Here is a 17,962-nt window from a genome sequence, read left to right on the forward strand (position 1 = left end):
AGAGTTTGAAAAAGGTTACAGGATCGCAAGCTAGTCGCAATCTTTCAATCTTAAATAGTATTACGGTCGCAGGATGCCCGCTGCAAGCTTGCGAAGCAAGACTTCTCCGCAAACTTAATTTCTGTCGCAAGCTTAGTCGCAACCTTAAATAGTATTAAGATCGCAGGATGCTCGTTGCAAGCTTGCGAAGAAAGACTTCTCCGCAAACTTAATTTCTATGTGAGCATCCGCAAGCATTATATTACATAGCTGCAATCTTTTTAAGATTGCTGTAAGCTTGCGCAAGCTTATGGCAAACTTCTCACAAGCTTGCCGCATGCTTGTATTTTGGTTTGGGTAATGAAACCAGTCTCAGGATGGAGTATTGTCATTGGTCAGTTTAAAGATTGTATTACAAATCAACCAATCAGTATAATAGAAAGTGTTGAGATTGGTCTGCAGACTCAGTTTTATTGACTTAATACCTAACATTTAATATTAGTGTGTTTTTTTATGCCCCCACTTTAGGGGGTTGGGGGAGTATATAGATTTGCCCTTGTCCATCCGTCCATCCTTCCGAGAATGTTGTGTCTCGCCTAGCTCCAAAAGTATTTGACGTAGAGTCACAAAACTATACAGGAATGTTGGTCAGCATGACTGTGTAGTTGTGCACCTGGGGTTTCGCGTCCGGATTCATTCAGTCATGTAGGAGTTATGGCCCCTGACTTTGTAAAAATTGGTCATTTTAGTGTTGTGTCACGCCTAGCTCCAAAAGTATTTGATGTAGAGTCACAAAACTTTACAGGAATGTTGGTCAGCATGTGTAGTTGTGCACCTGGGGTTTCGCTCCGGATTCATTCAGTCGTGTAGGAGTTATGGCCCCTGACTTAGTAAAAAATTGGTAATTTTAATGTTGTGTCGCACGTAGCTCCAAAAGTATTTGACGTAGAGTCACCAAAGTTTACAGGAATGTTGGTCAGCATGTGCAGTTGTGACCTGTGGTTTCGCGTCCGGATTTCATTTAGTATTGTAGGAATTATGGCCCCTGATGTAGGAAAAAATTGTCATTTTAATGTTTTGTCAAATGCGGTGATGGACAGGTATCTAAAAATCACAAGAAAGCATATATGTTTATATGTACATTATATATCGTTATTTTTTGCATTTTTTTTAAAAAGCAACATATTGTTTTCCCAAAGATGATCTGTGTCTTTGTCATGTAGTGGGGGCATCTGTGTCCCATGGACACATTTCTTAGTTAAGTTTTACATTATAAATTACTGGCAAATCTAGAAAAAAAATCCTGGCAACACCAGTCTGTAAGATTTTCAGGAACCTATATGTCTGTTAAATCTTTGACATTAGTAATATTAGTGTGTCATGCCCGGCAGTTGTAGTGTTCTGTAAACGACAAAATGTTGTTGTTTTTCGCCAATTTACAGTTCTCTTGACGATTGTTTGGGGTTGTAGGTGGCTACTGGATGAATCAGAGTAATTTGATAATTTTCTCCTTAAGTGGGACACCTCAAAGAAATTAATTTAAGAATTTCCCTGGGATGTACAATGATAACGGCAAAATATTTTTTGAAGCTTCTACTAAATGAGATATTTTGGTGAGAAAGCGTGATCAATATGCAGGGATGTCGTATGCCTGTAAGAGTTTGGTCGTGGAATGAGTCAGCTGGTAAACTATCATGAATGATACATGTATCCCTATAATTACTGGAGTATCAATAGTTTTTTCTGCTGACTTTTGAGAAAATATTTCGGAATCAGGAGAGATATCGCCAATTTGTCATTTGTTGGATTATAACTTTTTCTGAGTTTTGAAATATTTCTGAGCATTCTATTAATTTTGGTTCTGTTTTGTGAATGGATTTATAGGAGAAAATGACGTGGAATAAATAACCTGTGGGAGTGTTTTTTGGAAGCATGGAAACAAATATTGTACCCAACAGGGAGACTCTGTAATATTGCCTGAATATGTATTTTTTTAACCATTATATTGTATTATGGTGAATATGGATAGTGGTTTTGTGGTGAAATAATATAGGGTTTTTGAATACTGATTTATTAGAGGATTAAGGATTTTGTGCATTATTTTTGAATTTAAAGACTTATGGGCAACTCTCACTGTAATAGATGTAATTATGTAATTGTGAAATAGAAAATGTAATTGTGAATTTAAAAAAGTAATTGTGAAACAAATTATGAAACAGAAAATTTAATTGTGTAATAGAAAATGTAATTGTAAAAAAGATTTAAATGTAACTGTAAGATAGATATACATATATATAATTATGGGGTAGAAAATTAAGTAATTTAAGATGAAGGTTGCAATTGTCAGATATGAAGGTTGCAATTGTCAGATATGAAGGTTGCAATTGTCAGATATGAAGATTGCAATTGTCAGATATAGAAAAATGTGTAAATGTAACTGTAAGATGGCAGATGTATTTCTACTACAAATTTAATCATATTTTCAAGAAATAGAAAATATAGTTGAGAGATTATAAAAAATGTCATTGAGAGTTAGAAAAAGTAACTTTAAGGTAGAAAGTCACAGTAATTGTCACAGTAATTGTGAGATTTAAAATGTAGTAATTTGTTAGAAACTATAGTTGTAAGATAGTAACACTATCCTAGAATAGTTTATAAGTGTAGTATTGTTTTTGCTAATACTACAAAATCATTAGATTTTATTTTCGTGGATTTCCGTGGATTTCGTGGTCAATCTACAAAATTTAATCCAAACAAACATGTTCATTTTATGTCCAAAAGTTGAAATCCACAAATTCATATCCCCACGAAATTGCCGTTTTGAACAAAACCAGGAAATTTTAGAAGATGTTAAATTATTTGTAATTTGAGGTTAAAATAAAGTTCTTGTCAGCCTGGTTTCAGTGTAATGTGACTGGATTGGGTTATATAATCATATTGCGTGTTTTCCCAGTGTCAGACAGCACTAGAATGTTGGCTGTATTGTGCTCACTGTTTAACCCTCACCCCCACCCCACTCCCTCCCCCAACACACACCATGATTGTTGCAGGTGCCCTTCAATTATGGAATGATGCAGGGAGGGGCAGATTGGTCTACCCCAATTATCAATACACCAATTAGCAAATTCACCATATAACATATAGTTATGTCTGTGTGACATTAACCCACACACACTCCCCAAGTCAAATTTCTTTACCCATGTTAAAATAGCATGGAAATACTGACATAAAAACAAATAACGCATAAAGAAATATATAGCAGTTTGACATTTAGTTGTAATTAGCAATTGTCATGCTAATTGAGACAGAGACAAGATCCATTAATCTGGGGATTAGGAAAAATTATTAATAATTTAGTGCAGCATTTAATGCACAAAAGTGTAACATATAGAATACTGTAGTTTTGTTTTATGCAGGGGTCCTTAGGGAATTATATAGGCTTGCCAGCTGATCTATAAGTCATTTGTACTTGTTTCACTGTAGCTGAATTTGTTTCTGCATTTACTGTAAAATGTTTAAGGTTTAGCTGTATATCACAAAACAACAGATTTTTTTAGCGAATGAACAGCATCTTGACACACAACTTATCTGTCCAATACATGTTTTACTGTCCTGTCCCACGGAGTTTGATACTTAAAATATTCTAAATGAGTTGTCCCCCTTTAAAGAAGAATGCAATTTGTAAAGAAATAGATGTAAACAATTGTCAAAACGATGTTTTACCTAGTTATATAAAGTTTAAACACTCGCACGATGTTGCAAATGCATCAAAACAAGACATGTAACAGCTTTTTAAAAATGGTGAGTTTTTAAAGGAGCTGGACTGTCCAGAAGTGTGGCCCCTTCATATAGTCCCTTTCCGGAATTCAAAACATATATGAATAAATTGACAATGGTTTTGTACAATAATATAAATGTTTTATATGCTGTTACATTTTCATGAAAAACAATGCTTTCTTTCTATGATTTGATAACGTTCAAACTTTTTTCTCCGAAACATGGACCTATACCTTAAATTTTGTTATCGTACAGTTTTGTGAATTCTGCTGAAATGCAAATTGTATGATAATTTCAATTTTTAATAGACAAAACTAGACTGGAAATTTACTTGTAAGTTTGGAGTTGATTTTATAGCTTGATATAGGCAGGAAACCCATGCAGATTGTTCTGTTAGACAGGAAATTAATAGAGATTGTTCAGACAGTAAATCCATGGGGATTGATCAGTCAGACAGGAAATCCATGGAGATTATTCTGTCAGACATGAAATCCATGGAGATTGTTCCATCAGACAGGAAATCCATGGAATTTTTTCCATCAGATATGAAATCCATTGGAACTGTTCTGTCATACAGGAACTCCATGGAGATTATTCAGTCAGACAGGAAATGCAAGGGGGTTGTTCCATCAGACAGGTAATCCATGGGAAATGTTCTGTCAGACAGGAAATTCATGGAGATTGTTCCATCAGATAGGGAATCCATGGAAATTTTTCTATCAGATATCAATTCCATGGGAACTGTTCTGTCATACAGGAACACTATGGAGATTATTCAATTAGACAGGAAATCCAAGGGGGTTGTTCCATCAGGCAGGTAATCCATGGGAATTGTTCTGTCAGACAGGAAATCCATGGAGATTATTTCATCAGACAGGAAATTCATAGAAATTTTTCAATCAGATATGAAATCGATGGGAACTTATCTGTCATACATCCATGGAAATTGTTCTATCAGACAGAAAATCCATGGAAATTGTTCTATCAGACAGAAAATCTATGGAAATTGTTCCATCAAACTGGAAATCCATGGAGAATGTTTTGATACAGCCAGGAACCATGATCATTCTGGTGCAAACAGGATATTGAAGGTTGATGTCTGTCAGATAATGATCTAATCAAAGAATATGGTTTGCTGGTTTGCTTTGTTGAGTTTAACATTGCACTGACACAATTTAGATCATATGGTAACTTTCCATTGCACTGACACAATTTAGATCATATGGTAACTTTCCATTGCACTGACACAATTTAGATCATATGGTAACTTTCCATTGCACTGACACAATTTAGATCATATGGTAACTTTCCAGCTTTTACGGTGGAGGAAGACCACAGGTGTCCCTGCGTGCATTATTTCATCAGGGGTGCGCACCTGCGCAGAACCGTCAAAATTGTGTAAGTGAGCTGGATGGCTTCCTCACATGAGGAATTGAAAGCCTCGAGTTGAAGGGAATGAGTTATAAATTGTAGTGTAAACAGGACCTTTCTGCTTTAAGATGATATAACAAAGACTTTTGTGTAAAAGAGGTGTTTCACAAAAATGACTTTCTGCAGAGGTATTGGTGTAAACGGGGAATGAATGGAAGATTTTGGTGTAAACAGGATCCGTTTGGTTGAATTTTGTCAGATAATGTAACTAAATGATGGAAGTAAAGTCTATCACCATCTGTCATACTTAACAAAATTAGGCTTTTATATGGAAAATATCTCCTATTGATCATGACAGGACTAATATTATTTTCCAGAAATTTTCTCGCACATTGCCTCGGTATATATTTGAAGTATTTGTCTGTAGTGGCTGACACAAATGACTTTTGTTTGCTACATTTTAGTAGTTTCTGTGATGTTCTAGCTTTGGAAGTATTAAAACAGAGTTTGAGCATACAAATCCCTAAGTTACTGTTTGGCGGAAAGATTTGCTTTGATATGCAGTTTTAAAGGCCTACAGAAGGTCTGCGCCCCTGCGAAATGAAACGTTACTGTTCATGAACAGTTCATGAACAGTGCATGCATATTTCATTAATGGAGTTCATGAACACTTCATGAATTGTTTGTGAAGATAAAATGGCACAAATTCTCGAACCATTCTTAAATATCGTATTCATGAACAGTGCATGAAAAGCGGAAGATGACTTCAAGAACTAATGTACATGAAAAGTTTATGAACTATTCACTTCATGAATAGTTCTTGATATTTTGTTGAACATGAATAGTTCATGAACTTCTTGCTATATGTTTTTATTGTGCCATTTTATCTTCACGAACTAGCAGTGAACTGTTCATGAACATGATTCTTCATTAGTTCATGAACTACCTGTCATGAGTAGTGCATGAAAGATTCAAGAAAATAATATCATGATTGTTTCTTTAACCTTTATCATGGACAATTCAAGAACTCTGCGTGATTTTTTAGTAGTACATGAACTGTTCATGAACACTTTTTAAGGACAGTTCATGTCCAAAAATTCATGAACACAAATCAAGAACTGCTGAAAGTAAGTTTATGAACAGTTCTTTAATGGTTTGAAGTGTTCATGATTTCAAGAACTGCATTTCGCAGGGGCAGTTTTACCCAGGAGCCCACACTTTATAAAATGGGGTAGATGAGGACGTCCTACACCATCAAAAGATGGCAGTTCACCATTTGTGTCAGTGTGACATTTAGGGAAGTTATAAGTGACTACTGGGGAACATGTTAGTATTATGTAGGGTAGTTACAAGTGACTACTGGAGAACATGCTAGTATCATTGAGGGAAGTTACAATTTACTTCTTGAGTACATGTTAGAGTCATGTAGGGATGCTACAAATTGCTACTGAAGACATGTCAAGTTACTGTTGGAGAACATGTTAGTATCATGTAGGGATGTTACAAGTTACTACTGGAGAACATGTCACTATTAGGGAACATGTTAGTATCATGTTTGGAAGTTACAGGTTACTACTGGAGAACATGTTAGTGAAGGGAAGTTACATGTGACTACTGGAGGACAGGTTAGTATCATGTAGGGAAGTTACAAGTTACAACTGGAGAACATGTTAATATCATGTATGGTAGTTACAAGTGACTACTGGGGAACATGTTAGTATCATTTAGGGAAGTTAGAAGTTACTACTGGAGTAGATGTTAGTATCATGTAGGGAAGTTACAGGTTATTACTGGAGAACATGTTAGTATCATTTAGGAAAGTTAGGCGTAACTACTGGAGGACATGTTAGTATCATTTAGGGAAGTTATAAGTGACTACTGGGGAACATGTTAGTATTATTTAGGGAAGATGCAAGTTACTACTGGATTACATGTTAATATCTTTTAGGGAAGTTACAAGTGACTACTGGAGAACATGCAAGTATCATTTAGGAAAGTTACAAGTGACTACTGGAGAACATGTTAGTATCATGTAGGGAAGTTACAAGTTTTTACTGGAGAACATGTCACTATTGGGGAACATGTTAGTATCATGTTTGGAAGTTACAAGTTACTACTGGAGAACACATTAGTGTAGGGAAGTTACAAGTTACTACTGGAGAACACGTTAGTATCATGTAGGGAAGTTACAAGTTACAACTGGAGAACATGTTGATACCATGTATGGTAGTTACAAGTGACTACTGGGGAACATGTTAGTATCATGTAGTGAACTTACAAGTTACTACTGGAGAACATGTTAGTTTAGGGAAGTTACAGTTGACTACTGGAGATCATGTTAGTATCATATAGGGAAGTTACAATTTACTAGTATCATTTAGGAAAGTTAGGAGTAACTACTGGAGGACATGTTAGTATCATTTAGGGAAGTTATAAGTGACTACTGGGGAACATGTTAGTATTATTTAGGGAAGATGCAAGTTACGTCTGGATTACATGTTAATATCTTTTAGGGAAGTTACAAGTTATTACTGGAGAACATGTTAGTATCATTTACGAAAGTTAGGAGTAACTATTGGAGAACATGTTAGTATCATTAAGGGAAGTTGCAAGTTACTACTGGAGAACATGATAGTATAATTTAGGGAAGTTGGGAGTAACTACTGGAGAACATGTTAGTATCATTTAGGGAAGTTGCAAGTTATTACTGGAGAATATGTTAGTATCATTTAGGGAAGTTACAAGTGACTACTGGAGAACATGTAACATGCAAGTATCATTTAGGAAAGTTACAAGTAACTACTGGAAAACATGTTAGTATCATGTAGGGAAGTTACAAGTTTTTACTGGAGAACATGTCACTATTGGGGAACATGTTAGTATCATGTTTGGAAGTTTTAAGTTACTACTGGAGAACACGTTAGTGTAGGGAAGTTACAAGTTACTACTGGAGAACACGTGAGTATCATGTAGGGAAGTTACAAGTTACAACTGGAGAACATGTTAATACCATGTATGGTAGTTACAAGTGACTACTGGGGAACATGTTAGTATCATGTAGGGAACTTACAAGTTACTACTGGAGAACATGTTAGTTTAGGGAAGTTACAATTGACTACTGGAGATCATGTTAGTATCATTTAGGGAAGTTACAAGTTTACTACTGGAGAACATGTTAGTATCATTTAGGGAAGTTACAAGTTACTACTGGAGACATGTTAGTTATTTGGTAGTTAAAGGTTACTACTGGGGAACATGTTAGTATCATTAGGGAAGTTACAAGTTACTACTGGAGAAATGTTAGTTATGGTAGGAAATACTACTGTGGAATATGTTGTTAGTCATATAGGAAGTTACAATTTGCTATGGATCATGTTGTATCATTAGGAAGTTACAAGTTTTCTGACAGAGAACATGTGAATACCATGATTGGTAAGTTAAAGTGACTACTGGAACTGTTAGTCTCATGTAGAGAACTTACAAGTTACTACTGGAGAACATGTTAGTTTAGGGAAGTTACAATTGACTACTGGAGATCATGTTAGTATCATATAGGGAAGTTACAATTTACTACTTGAGATCATGTTAGTATCATTTAGGGAAGTTACAAGTTACTACTGGAGAACATGTTAATACCATGTAGGGTAGTTACAAGTGACTACTGGGGAACATGTTAGTATCATGTAGGGAAGTTACAAGTTACTACTGGAGAACATGTTAGTTTAGGGAAGTTACAAGTGACTACTGGAGATCATGTTAGTATCATATAGGGAAGTTACAATTTACTACTTGAGATCATGTTAGTATCATGTAGGGAAGTTACAAGTTATTACTGGAGAACATGTTAGTATCATGAAGGAAAGTTACAAGTTACTCCTGGAGACATGTTAGTATAATTTAGGGAAGTTACAAGGGACTACTGTGGAACAACTTTTGTTAGTATCATGTAGGGATCTTACAAGTTACCACTGGAGAACAATTGTTAGTATCATATAAGGAAATATCTTTTTTTCTGTGAAGAATATGTTGGTATAGTTTCTTAAAGGTTTTCATACTGTATGTTGTTGTGTGGCTGATGACTTTTTAGATCTGATTTGCATATTTTTCTGCACAAGCCACACACCCAGGTGGAAGTAAGCAGATGTTACCCAGACAAGTTAATTGATACTGCAGACTACTGCATGTTCACCTCAGTTGACCTTGTAATACCCTATTTTGCATAAGTCTTCAAGTATAATTGAATTTAAATCTAAAATTAAAAGTTCAAGGCTATATAACCTTAACATTAAAAAAAATGTATTCAAATGTGGTTTGAATGTTTACAATTGAATTTAGATGGTTGAGGAAATGGCTGTGAATTTTAAGATAATTTTCCTTGATTTTAAAGTTTGACTATAAATCAGATTTAAGTTGTTGGTAAATGGCTGTGGTTTTAAATCAATATATTCCATGAATTTTCAATTTTCAAATAATTTAAAAACGACATTAAGTACAGAAACCACGGAACCTAGCAGAAATTTGTCCAAGGGTATAACGGGTAGCCTAAATTTTCAAACTAAATACGGGGGTATATTTTCTGATTCTTGTAATGGCTACAACATTCTAAAAATAGAACCATTGGCACCATATCTAAAAATAGATCTAGCAATAGAAATTTCAAAAGTAATGTAGGTGAGAGAATCAGGATCACTTAACGTTCTTGTTGTATAATTAACTTATTTGAGGTGATGTTATTTCTTGCCACTATGTAATTCTTGTAATGATAAAGGTGAAATGAGTTATTTTTTTATGTTGCAAGGTAGATAAGTAAACAGCTTCAAAATCAATTAACAAACACAGTTCTATTTACTCTAGGGATGTCGTACATTACATACCTGTATCGTTATAATGTAATATCCTGTGCCAAGCTTTATATTATAAAACCACAAAACATTAACGATGAAAATAATAAAATTTTACTTTCAGTGTAACTGTCATGTACGGGTACATAAAAAACGCAAAGTCATTTTTGAATGGTTTCGCGCATTCAAAATGTTATATACGTTAAACTGTTGAAAATCTTTAATTTTAAAAGCGCGTTTTCAGTATTAATGTTTCTTTTTCCTTGGATAAATGGATATTAACTTTTGTTATAACATAAATTGAGCTGTAATTTTGTTAAATATTTAAGCACACAATACAACATGGAATATTAGAATGTAATGTAATGAGGTATAATCATGCTTTATTGAAAAACGTTTCGATACATTCAGGTAGATTTATTATGCATTTTACGCATATTAGGATTATGAAATGTGTTTTGACGTCTACGCTAGCTATATGATATAAAATGAGAAAATTCATGAAAATAATGCATAATCCATGATGTACCAAAAATTCAGGATTACGTTTTATGACAAATATATATTTGTCATTCATATTTATTAGCTGACACGTGGTGTTTTGGCAGACACGTTTTTTACCTGAGTGCTACTTAGGACCTATATTGTTTTTCGATTATCTCATAATTGAGGATTGTTTTAACAAACAGTGAGGAATAATTGTTTTTGTTTTCTAAGGTGGATTGTTTCTGACTGTGGATATTATTTTTGGATTTAAGAACAATTTTTTTCTTGTCTTTTGTTATATTAAGATAGTTACCATAAAATCATTTAATTTGGTCGGGTTTTTATTATTCCAATATGGATGTGTCATGGGAATATGAATTAGTGGATATCCGCTATTAAATTTAAGATAAAATGAATACTGGAGATTTATTTGTTCATATTTTGGGATTTATAATTTTATAAATTGACCCAACTTCAGAAAACTGTGAAAATTATAATTGATTTTACAGCATCTTGAATCAGTGTGAAATCAGTCAATGAAATCAATCAATCAATCCATCGATCAAGCAGTCTATTGATCCATAAACCAATCAATCAATTAATTTAAGTCGTTATTAGGTCAGTCGGACAGTCAGTTATATAATTAATCATTTTTAACCTACAATCAGTCAATTACAGTCTATCAATAAATTCGACAATTGCTGTTGTTTTTTTTTTAAAATAAACTTAAAGATTCTTCCATTTTCCCCAAAATGTAATTTGTATATTAGTCACATTTCAAAAATTTATTTTTTTGCAAGTATTTTTGGAACACAAGAAAATGAAACAAGCTAAAGATGCTTTATCTGTCTTGTTTAGAACTCAATAATAGCAGAACTTCATTGATAATTGTTAATTAATTGAGTTAAAAGTGGAACTTTTATGAATGGTGCTTTTCTTAGAATGGAGATTTCTTTAAGATTAAGAATTAATTAATAGAATGAATCCTTTGTCTTGAAAAGATATTTAACATTTCATTCTCAATGAAAATGTAGGAGTTCTTAAAATAGGAGTTAAATGATTATTTTAGGTAACAGGTTAATGGAACTTAAATGATAGCTAAAAAGAGCTTTCTTAGATGCTATTTCCATGATGGAAACAATAATTGGTCATGCATACTTTAGGGAAAGGTATATTTTGTTGCTATTTTGTGTAAGCGCTTAAAGTACAAATATAATTGTGCACTGAAACAAAAATTAATTTATGGTTTTATTATGGTTTTATTATTTTTTTATGACTGCATTTTTTGTCCAAGTTTATCTCTTGGTTATAGGAAGGAAATCAACTGTTTTATTTGTGTTTTGGGTGTTGAAATGTGTTTTTACTACTCATAGGGTATAGTAAGATCCGGAATATGTAATACTGAGGAGTAACCGCATTGATTTCCGTAAATATGACAGTTCGGAGATAATTTATTGTATTTATTTAACTGTGCATTTTCCTCGGATATGTAATGAAAGGATTGGGTGCATTGGATTTCAAATAGAATATTATATAGATTATTTAAGGAGCTGTCTCAGATAATGTTTATTTTAACCCATTCACCATCTTTTATTATACTAGTCACAGTTGCCAGTCGTTTACATTTTATTTTTTAAAGTATACATAGAATTAAAAGTACTTACAGAGGAAATACTTTTGACTAAGTGAGATAATGTTCTTTAAATTACAGAAAGCCCCAGTGTAGTTATTTGTTCAGGAATATTCAAAAAATACTTTTAAAAGGCTCTGTATTTTTTTTTTAATTTAAATGAGAGAAAAATCTGTTTTAGACTAGAATAATTATAGCCTGGAGTCTATAATATGATATTACAGTGCAACACTTCAGGCCTGAATATCACTGGCTCAAGCACCGTAGGTGACGTCAGCAATGTTGGTGCCAGCAACACTTTATTTTGGATCATTTTGAAGTTTTAGTGTTTTTAAGTTTGAGGGGTATCTAAATGAAATCAATAAAAATATATTAATGGAAAAATACAATTAACAAATGTCAAAGCAGTTATATAACTCATAGCATATTTAGTTCATTTACTATTGTTTTGTTTTTTTTGAAATACGAGATTCCAGATCTTCCCTTAAAAGTATTCTTTGTTTATTAAAGTTATTTATTTTCCTTATTCTTTGAAAAAGTTTTTTGCACGAACTGAAATAAGTGTGTTTTTTTTCCAAAGATTTGTGGTTTAAGGGCTATTTTAAGACGGAAGAAATTTAGTATCGCCTCAATTACTGTATTGTCTATTAATACAGGATGGTCAGGTGTTAAAATACCAAAGCCATTTGTCTAGAAACAATTTACTTTTTATGGCGTAAAAGGTTTCCGGCAAAAATGGTTTTTACATTCTCTGTAATGGAAGACAGTTTTTGCTATTAGTTTCTTGTCTATAAAGTGACATTTAAGAATCCAAAGAATGTTTCCGAGCGTAGAATTTGTTAAATCTAAACGATCTATACAGGAATCATGCGTTAAACATTTTTGTTTTTGATTGATGGAAAAATTATGAAATAATCAGAAAACAATGATACGGAAAGCAGCGATTTATAAAGTTTTTATTTTCAGTTAAACATTAACAATGGAATAGAATTGAGTTCTTGCAGAATAGTTGAAGTTTTTGTAAGAGATGGATTTTCCTTTAAGATTTTCCTATTCTGGAAATGATTTTTCGATTGAAAAATAAAATTGTTTGCAGATTTATCGGCCAAAAGAGGCCATTTTAAATTGGGAGTAAGAATGCAAATTTTGACTTTAGAAAATACTGAATTTGTGAAGTTGTGTTGAACGTCTGTTTGCTGAAGATCTGCTGAGAGTTTTGTGTTGGAATATTATACATAGACTTTTAGATTCATGAAAATGAGTTGTTTATGTGGCTGTCTGTCCACGTGTTGGAACGGACACAAAAGGATGAAACTTGTACGAGATCTATCGAGTATCTCAGAGGTTGATCCGGATACAGAAATAACGGGAATTGAAGTTTCTACGTATACTGACACAGGTAATGACTTAAATTTAAAATTGTTGAATTTTTATTCCACGGACAAAAAAGTACGTAGTAATGGCATGTCTTCTTGTCACAGGTACAACTTTTATTTTTTGTAACTTATGAAACTAACAACATGACAAAAGGAAAAATAGAATACATCAGTAAAAAAAACATTTTAGAATCAGTGTGCATTGTGACCTCAAAAAAAAAAATGTTGGATGCCAAATACTTTTAAGAGATTTGTAAAATGTCATTCTGGATAAATTTTCTGAAATGCTAGAGAGGAAAAGGGAAATAAAAGTATCTTAATTAGTTGACAGAGTGAATCAGGGGTCATTTTGGTAGTGCCTCCTAATATTTTAAACACAACCCCATTTACTGAAATTCATATTTCTTACCTCCCCTGATTAAGGTTTTGATTGTTTTTACATTGGTTGTCTCCCTTGATATTTATTTTCATCTGATTAAGTTGACATTAATTATTTGTTGTTTCCCGAAATGGGTAAATTAATTGACTGGCTCACCTGTCAGATATAAGTTAGGTACTTTGGTTGTCTCCCCAGATAGAGGTTTCGATTTTATCGACATTGGTTGTCTCCCTTGATAAAGAGTTTGATATTATTCACATTGTTTGTCTCTCTGATACTTAGTTTTCTCCACCTGGCAGTGGAGCATTATATACACAACATGATTTACTTCTTTCATCTTAAGTCTTGTATAATTATTTCTTTGTCATTAAGCATGTTTTTATCAGTGGTAAGATCAAGGAAAAAAGGCAGGAAAAGTCATTCAGAGTATGCAGGTAGATATGCCGAGTTTGCAGGTTTCCTGCAAGAATAATCAAAATCTTCTACATGTTGTAAAATATAATCCAGGTAGTCTTGGTAATTAAGTTTTTTTTTCTATTGGAGAAAAAAGTTAATTATACTGTAGGTGTTTTCTGTAAGATAGTAGAAGTTCTGTTTGTTAAAGAAATAAAAGCTGTAATCATTTTTGTTCATGCTGATGGTTAAGCAACACATTGATATAATAACTGCATCAGAGATTGAAAATAATGTGTGTATATACTTAAGTCTGTATGCTAAAATTAATATTACAACAGAACCAATGGAAGACGAGGTGACATCAAATAACACAATGGGAAATTTGAATGATTTATTTAATTAAACAACCGGTTTCGGTCTTATTCAAATTTTGTTTAATTGTGTTCTTTGTCTTCTCAAAACATAGATAATCAGAGCCAAGTCTGATGAAGTCTTTTTTTTTACAGAATTATTTTGTCTAAAATAAACAGGATTATCTAATCGGTAGCCAGACTATATATAGACCTTCTTCAGGTTTATGACATTTATTACAAAAACATAGGCCTAATGTATAAAAAAGTGCTGGACAGTTTTTAGAATTGTTACTATAAATAGTAACACTTGTTACCATATTTAAAACTGAACTGGCTTCTTATATTATTGATTTGATACTAAATAGTTCAATATACTAATAAACTTTGATAATGTGGCAGTTGACATCAATACATCGACACTGTTAATTTTCCAATACAGGTAAATCCAATATTTGCTTTACAATGGATCTATGACGATTATCTTTGAACACCCCTGGACTTATTGGACTCAACTGCCACGTTATCAAAGCTTATTAGTACTATAGTGGACACGACTTGACCCCGATGGTTGACCTTTGTATTATAATACATAATGAGGCACAACCTATTATTGAAAAGGAGTGTATGTAAAACGCTTCATCTCTTTGCATTCATAAATTTTGTTGAAAAAACAGGAGCTGCACGAGAAAATGAAAATATAAACTTGTGTAAATATAAATTAGTGTATTGGAAAGTTTAAACTGATCAAATGTAAGTATACATACTTTGATACTGCATTGTATTAAAACTAATTCCATATAAATATACACGGCTACCCTAAGCACCCCTTATTTCTACAATGAAATAATCTTTATGAATAATGAGCCTGAGGTCAACCATCGCGGTCAAGTTGCGACTACTATACTTGACCAAAATTTCTCTGGCTTAAGGTTTAGGAGTATATCACCAAAACACAGAAATATTTTATATACGAATAACATCGTTACCAATATTTTACTTAACCATTACATGTTCTGCCGTACTGTCCCGTACCGAAAATATTCTGAAAAAGTTGTCCCCCTTTGAAAATGAATGCCATTTGTAAAGAAATAAAAATAAACAATTGCTGAAAACTGTGTTCCACTTAATTATGTAAAATTTCAACACTCGCATGCGATTGCAAATGAATCAAAACTAACATGTGTAACAGTTCTTTGAAAATGGTGAGTTTTTGAAGGCGTTTGACGACCCAGAAGTGGGTCCCATTTAGGAAGTCTTTTTTTCGAAATCCAATGTTTATTTTAGTATACTGACACTTGTTTTGTTGTTTTTGTAATGATAGCGTGTATATTACTTATATGACTCTACAAAACAAGTGTCAGTATACTGATATAAGCATTGAATGCCGAAAAAAGAACTGTTGAAACAGGCCCCACTTCCAGACAGTCAAGCGCTTTTAAAATCTCACCATTTTCAAGGAACTGTTACACATGTTTGTTTTGATGCATTTGTAATAGCGTGCGAGTGTTGAAATTTCACATTACTAAGGTGGAACACAGTTTTCAGCGATTGTTTATTTTTATTTCTTTACAAATGGCATTCATTTTCAAAGGGGGACAACTTTTTCAGAATATTTTCAGTACGGGACAGTACGGCAGAACATGTAATGGTCGGGTAAAATATTGGTAACGATGTTGTTCGTTTATAAAATATTTCTGTGTTTTGGTGATATACTCCTAAACCTTAAACTTTCTGATGAAGTTTTTTTTGAAACAGTATATCAACTTGCTTGCAAGACAGTTTTAGAACTGTAGGCCATCCATATACCAATTACAATAGTGCCTCATCTCTTGACAGAATTATTTCTTGACAAAGCTGATACATAAATATCACTCTTAGGAAAGCCAAAATATTGCTTTTGTTTATAACAGACTGAAATGATACTCTTACTGGAAATGAAACCACTGTTAAAATCAGGCCTGTATCTAAAGCGACCAGCCTATAGAGCAACACAATCTGTCTGCTTACAGCAGGTGGCTGTTTAAGTCAGGTTGAAAGAAGAATAAAATGGCTATTTGGCTGCTAAAGACAGGTGGTTACTCAAGATGGGTTAAAATTAAAACAATAAATCAATTTTGGAAGTTAATTGATTGGCTGCTTAAGGCAAGTGGATGTTTAGTAAAGGTAGCGGTTAAGGCAGGTTCAGCTGTAGTGGTCTTCAGTCATGTTATCTGTTTACATGTGGTCCTTATCACACATTTGACTGTAACTAAATTATATACAGTAAACCTGCTTTATCAGTCATCTCTATTAAGCAGCCAACCTGTCATAAGCAGCCAGTGTTTCGTTTTCCAAAATGGTCATTCATTCTTTAGGTTACCTGCATTCAAAGCAGCCACCTGCTTAAGACAGGTTTTACTGTATTACATGACAGTTTTTGTTTTCTCCTATTTGAGGCAAGTGCTTCTGGGAAGAATCATTTTAGCTGGCAAAACTTAAGGTAGTGGACGTCAAATGACAATCAGTAATTTCCGTGAGATTACCTATTTCTGTTTGCAACTTTGGAATTCTTCGGTTGTAGTTTTAACCTAACATTCATACGGCTTTCCATGTTAATTGGACAAGATATAAATTTCGTACAAAGAGTTAAAATGAAACTTGAGCACTCGGCGCATAACTTAAGTCTATCTGCTTCTATTTCTATATACCGTATTTTCCCGAATTAAGGCCCCCCCCTCTAATTAACGCTCCCCACCCATTTTGGAGGGGAAAAAAGTCAACAAGAACGGGAAAAAAAATCACCTACCTCATTTTTATAAGTCCATATAATAAGTAATTTACAGTACTAAAGTCCAATGTATTGAAAATTAAACACACTTTTAAACAGTCCATGTACCGTAAGTCCAAAACATTTGTACTAAGTACGGTACGTATCCAATCATCAAACAGAAAATTAAACGGTAAATACATTTTTGATTTGTTTTTACACAACTCGCGCACACGCTTCCTGCCGACTTTTAAACAAACTTGCAGCAATGTGTGTATGATATACCCTTTTCTTCGGCAGTTTTAAGAACTTTTAATTCAAAAGCAGGCACAGCAGCGTGTCAAACCATTGACATTGTGTATTGCACTTTTAGCTATCCGCATGTACTAAGGAAAATGTTATCGGAGTACACAGCTGTTTGGGTCATGACGTAATGTGTAGTGTCGCGAGCGTGTCAAAAAGCCAGACATGGAATACACGAGGTACCGTATTTAAATGCATAAAAGACACACTGCATTAAATTGGATGTCAAATAATTACGTTTTGGGGGATTAAACAACACAGAAACACTTTACAGATAGTTTGAACGATGTTTTTAAGTTTTGTAAAAAGTTTCGTTTTTAGCTCA

The 17,962-nt window shown here is 33.4% G+C and overlaps 1 protein-coding gene across 12 annotated transcripts in view; it reads left to right on the forward strand.

Annotated features, from left to right (window-relative positions):
- Positions 1–17,962, forward strand: part of LOC123558132 (disabled homolog 2-interacting protein-like) — a 207,598-nt gene that overhangs the window by 85,787 nt on the left and 103,849 nt on the right. Inside the window, exon 1 of one of the 12 annotated variants that reach the window (XM_053525644.1) lies at positions 12,822–13,483. The exons of the other annotated variants lie outside the window; for them this stretch is intronic. Within the exon in view, the coding sequence (XP_053381619.1) occupies positions 13,336–13,483 (148 nt within the window). The 5' untranslated portion in view covers positions 12,822–13,335. Of the gene's footprint in view, positions 1–12,821; positions 13,484–17,962 lie in introns of those variants that run through there. 12 annotated transcript variants of the gene reach the window in all.

This window comes from Mercenaria mercenaria, chromosome 15 (assembly GCF_021730395.1).
Source record: "Mercenaria mercenaria strain notata chromosome 15, MADL_Memer_1, whole genome shotgun sequence".
NCBI classification, from domain to species: Eukaryota; Metazoa; Mollusca; class Bivalvia; order Venerida; family Veneridae; genus Mercenaria; species Mercenaria mercenaria.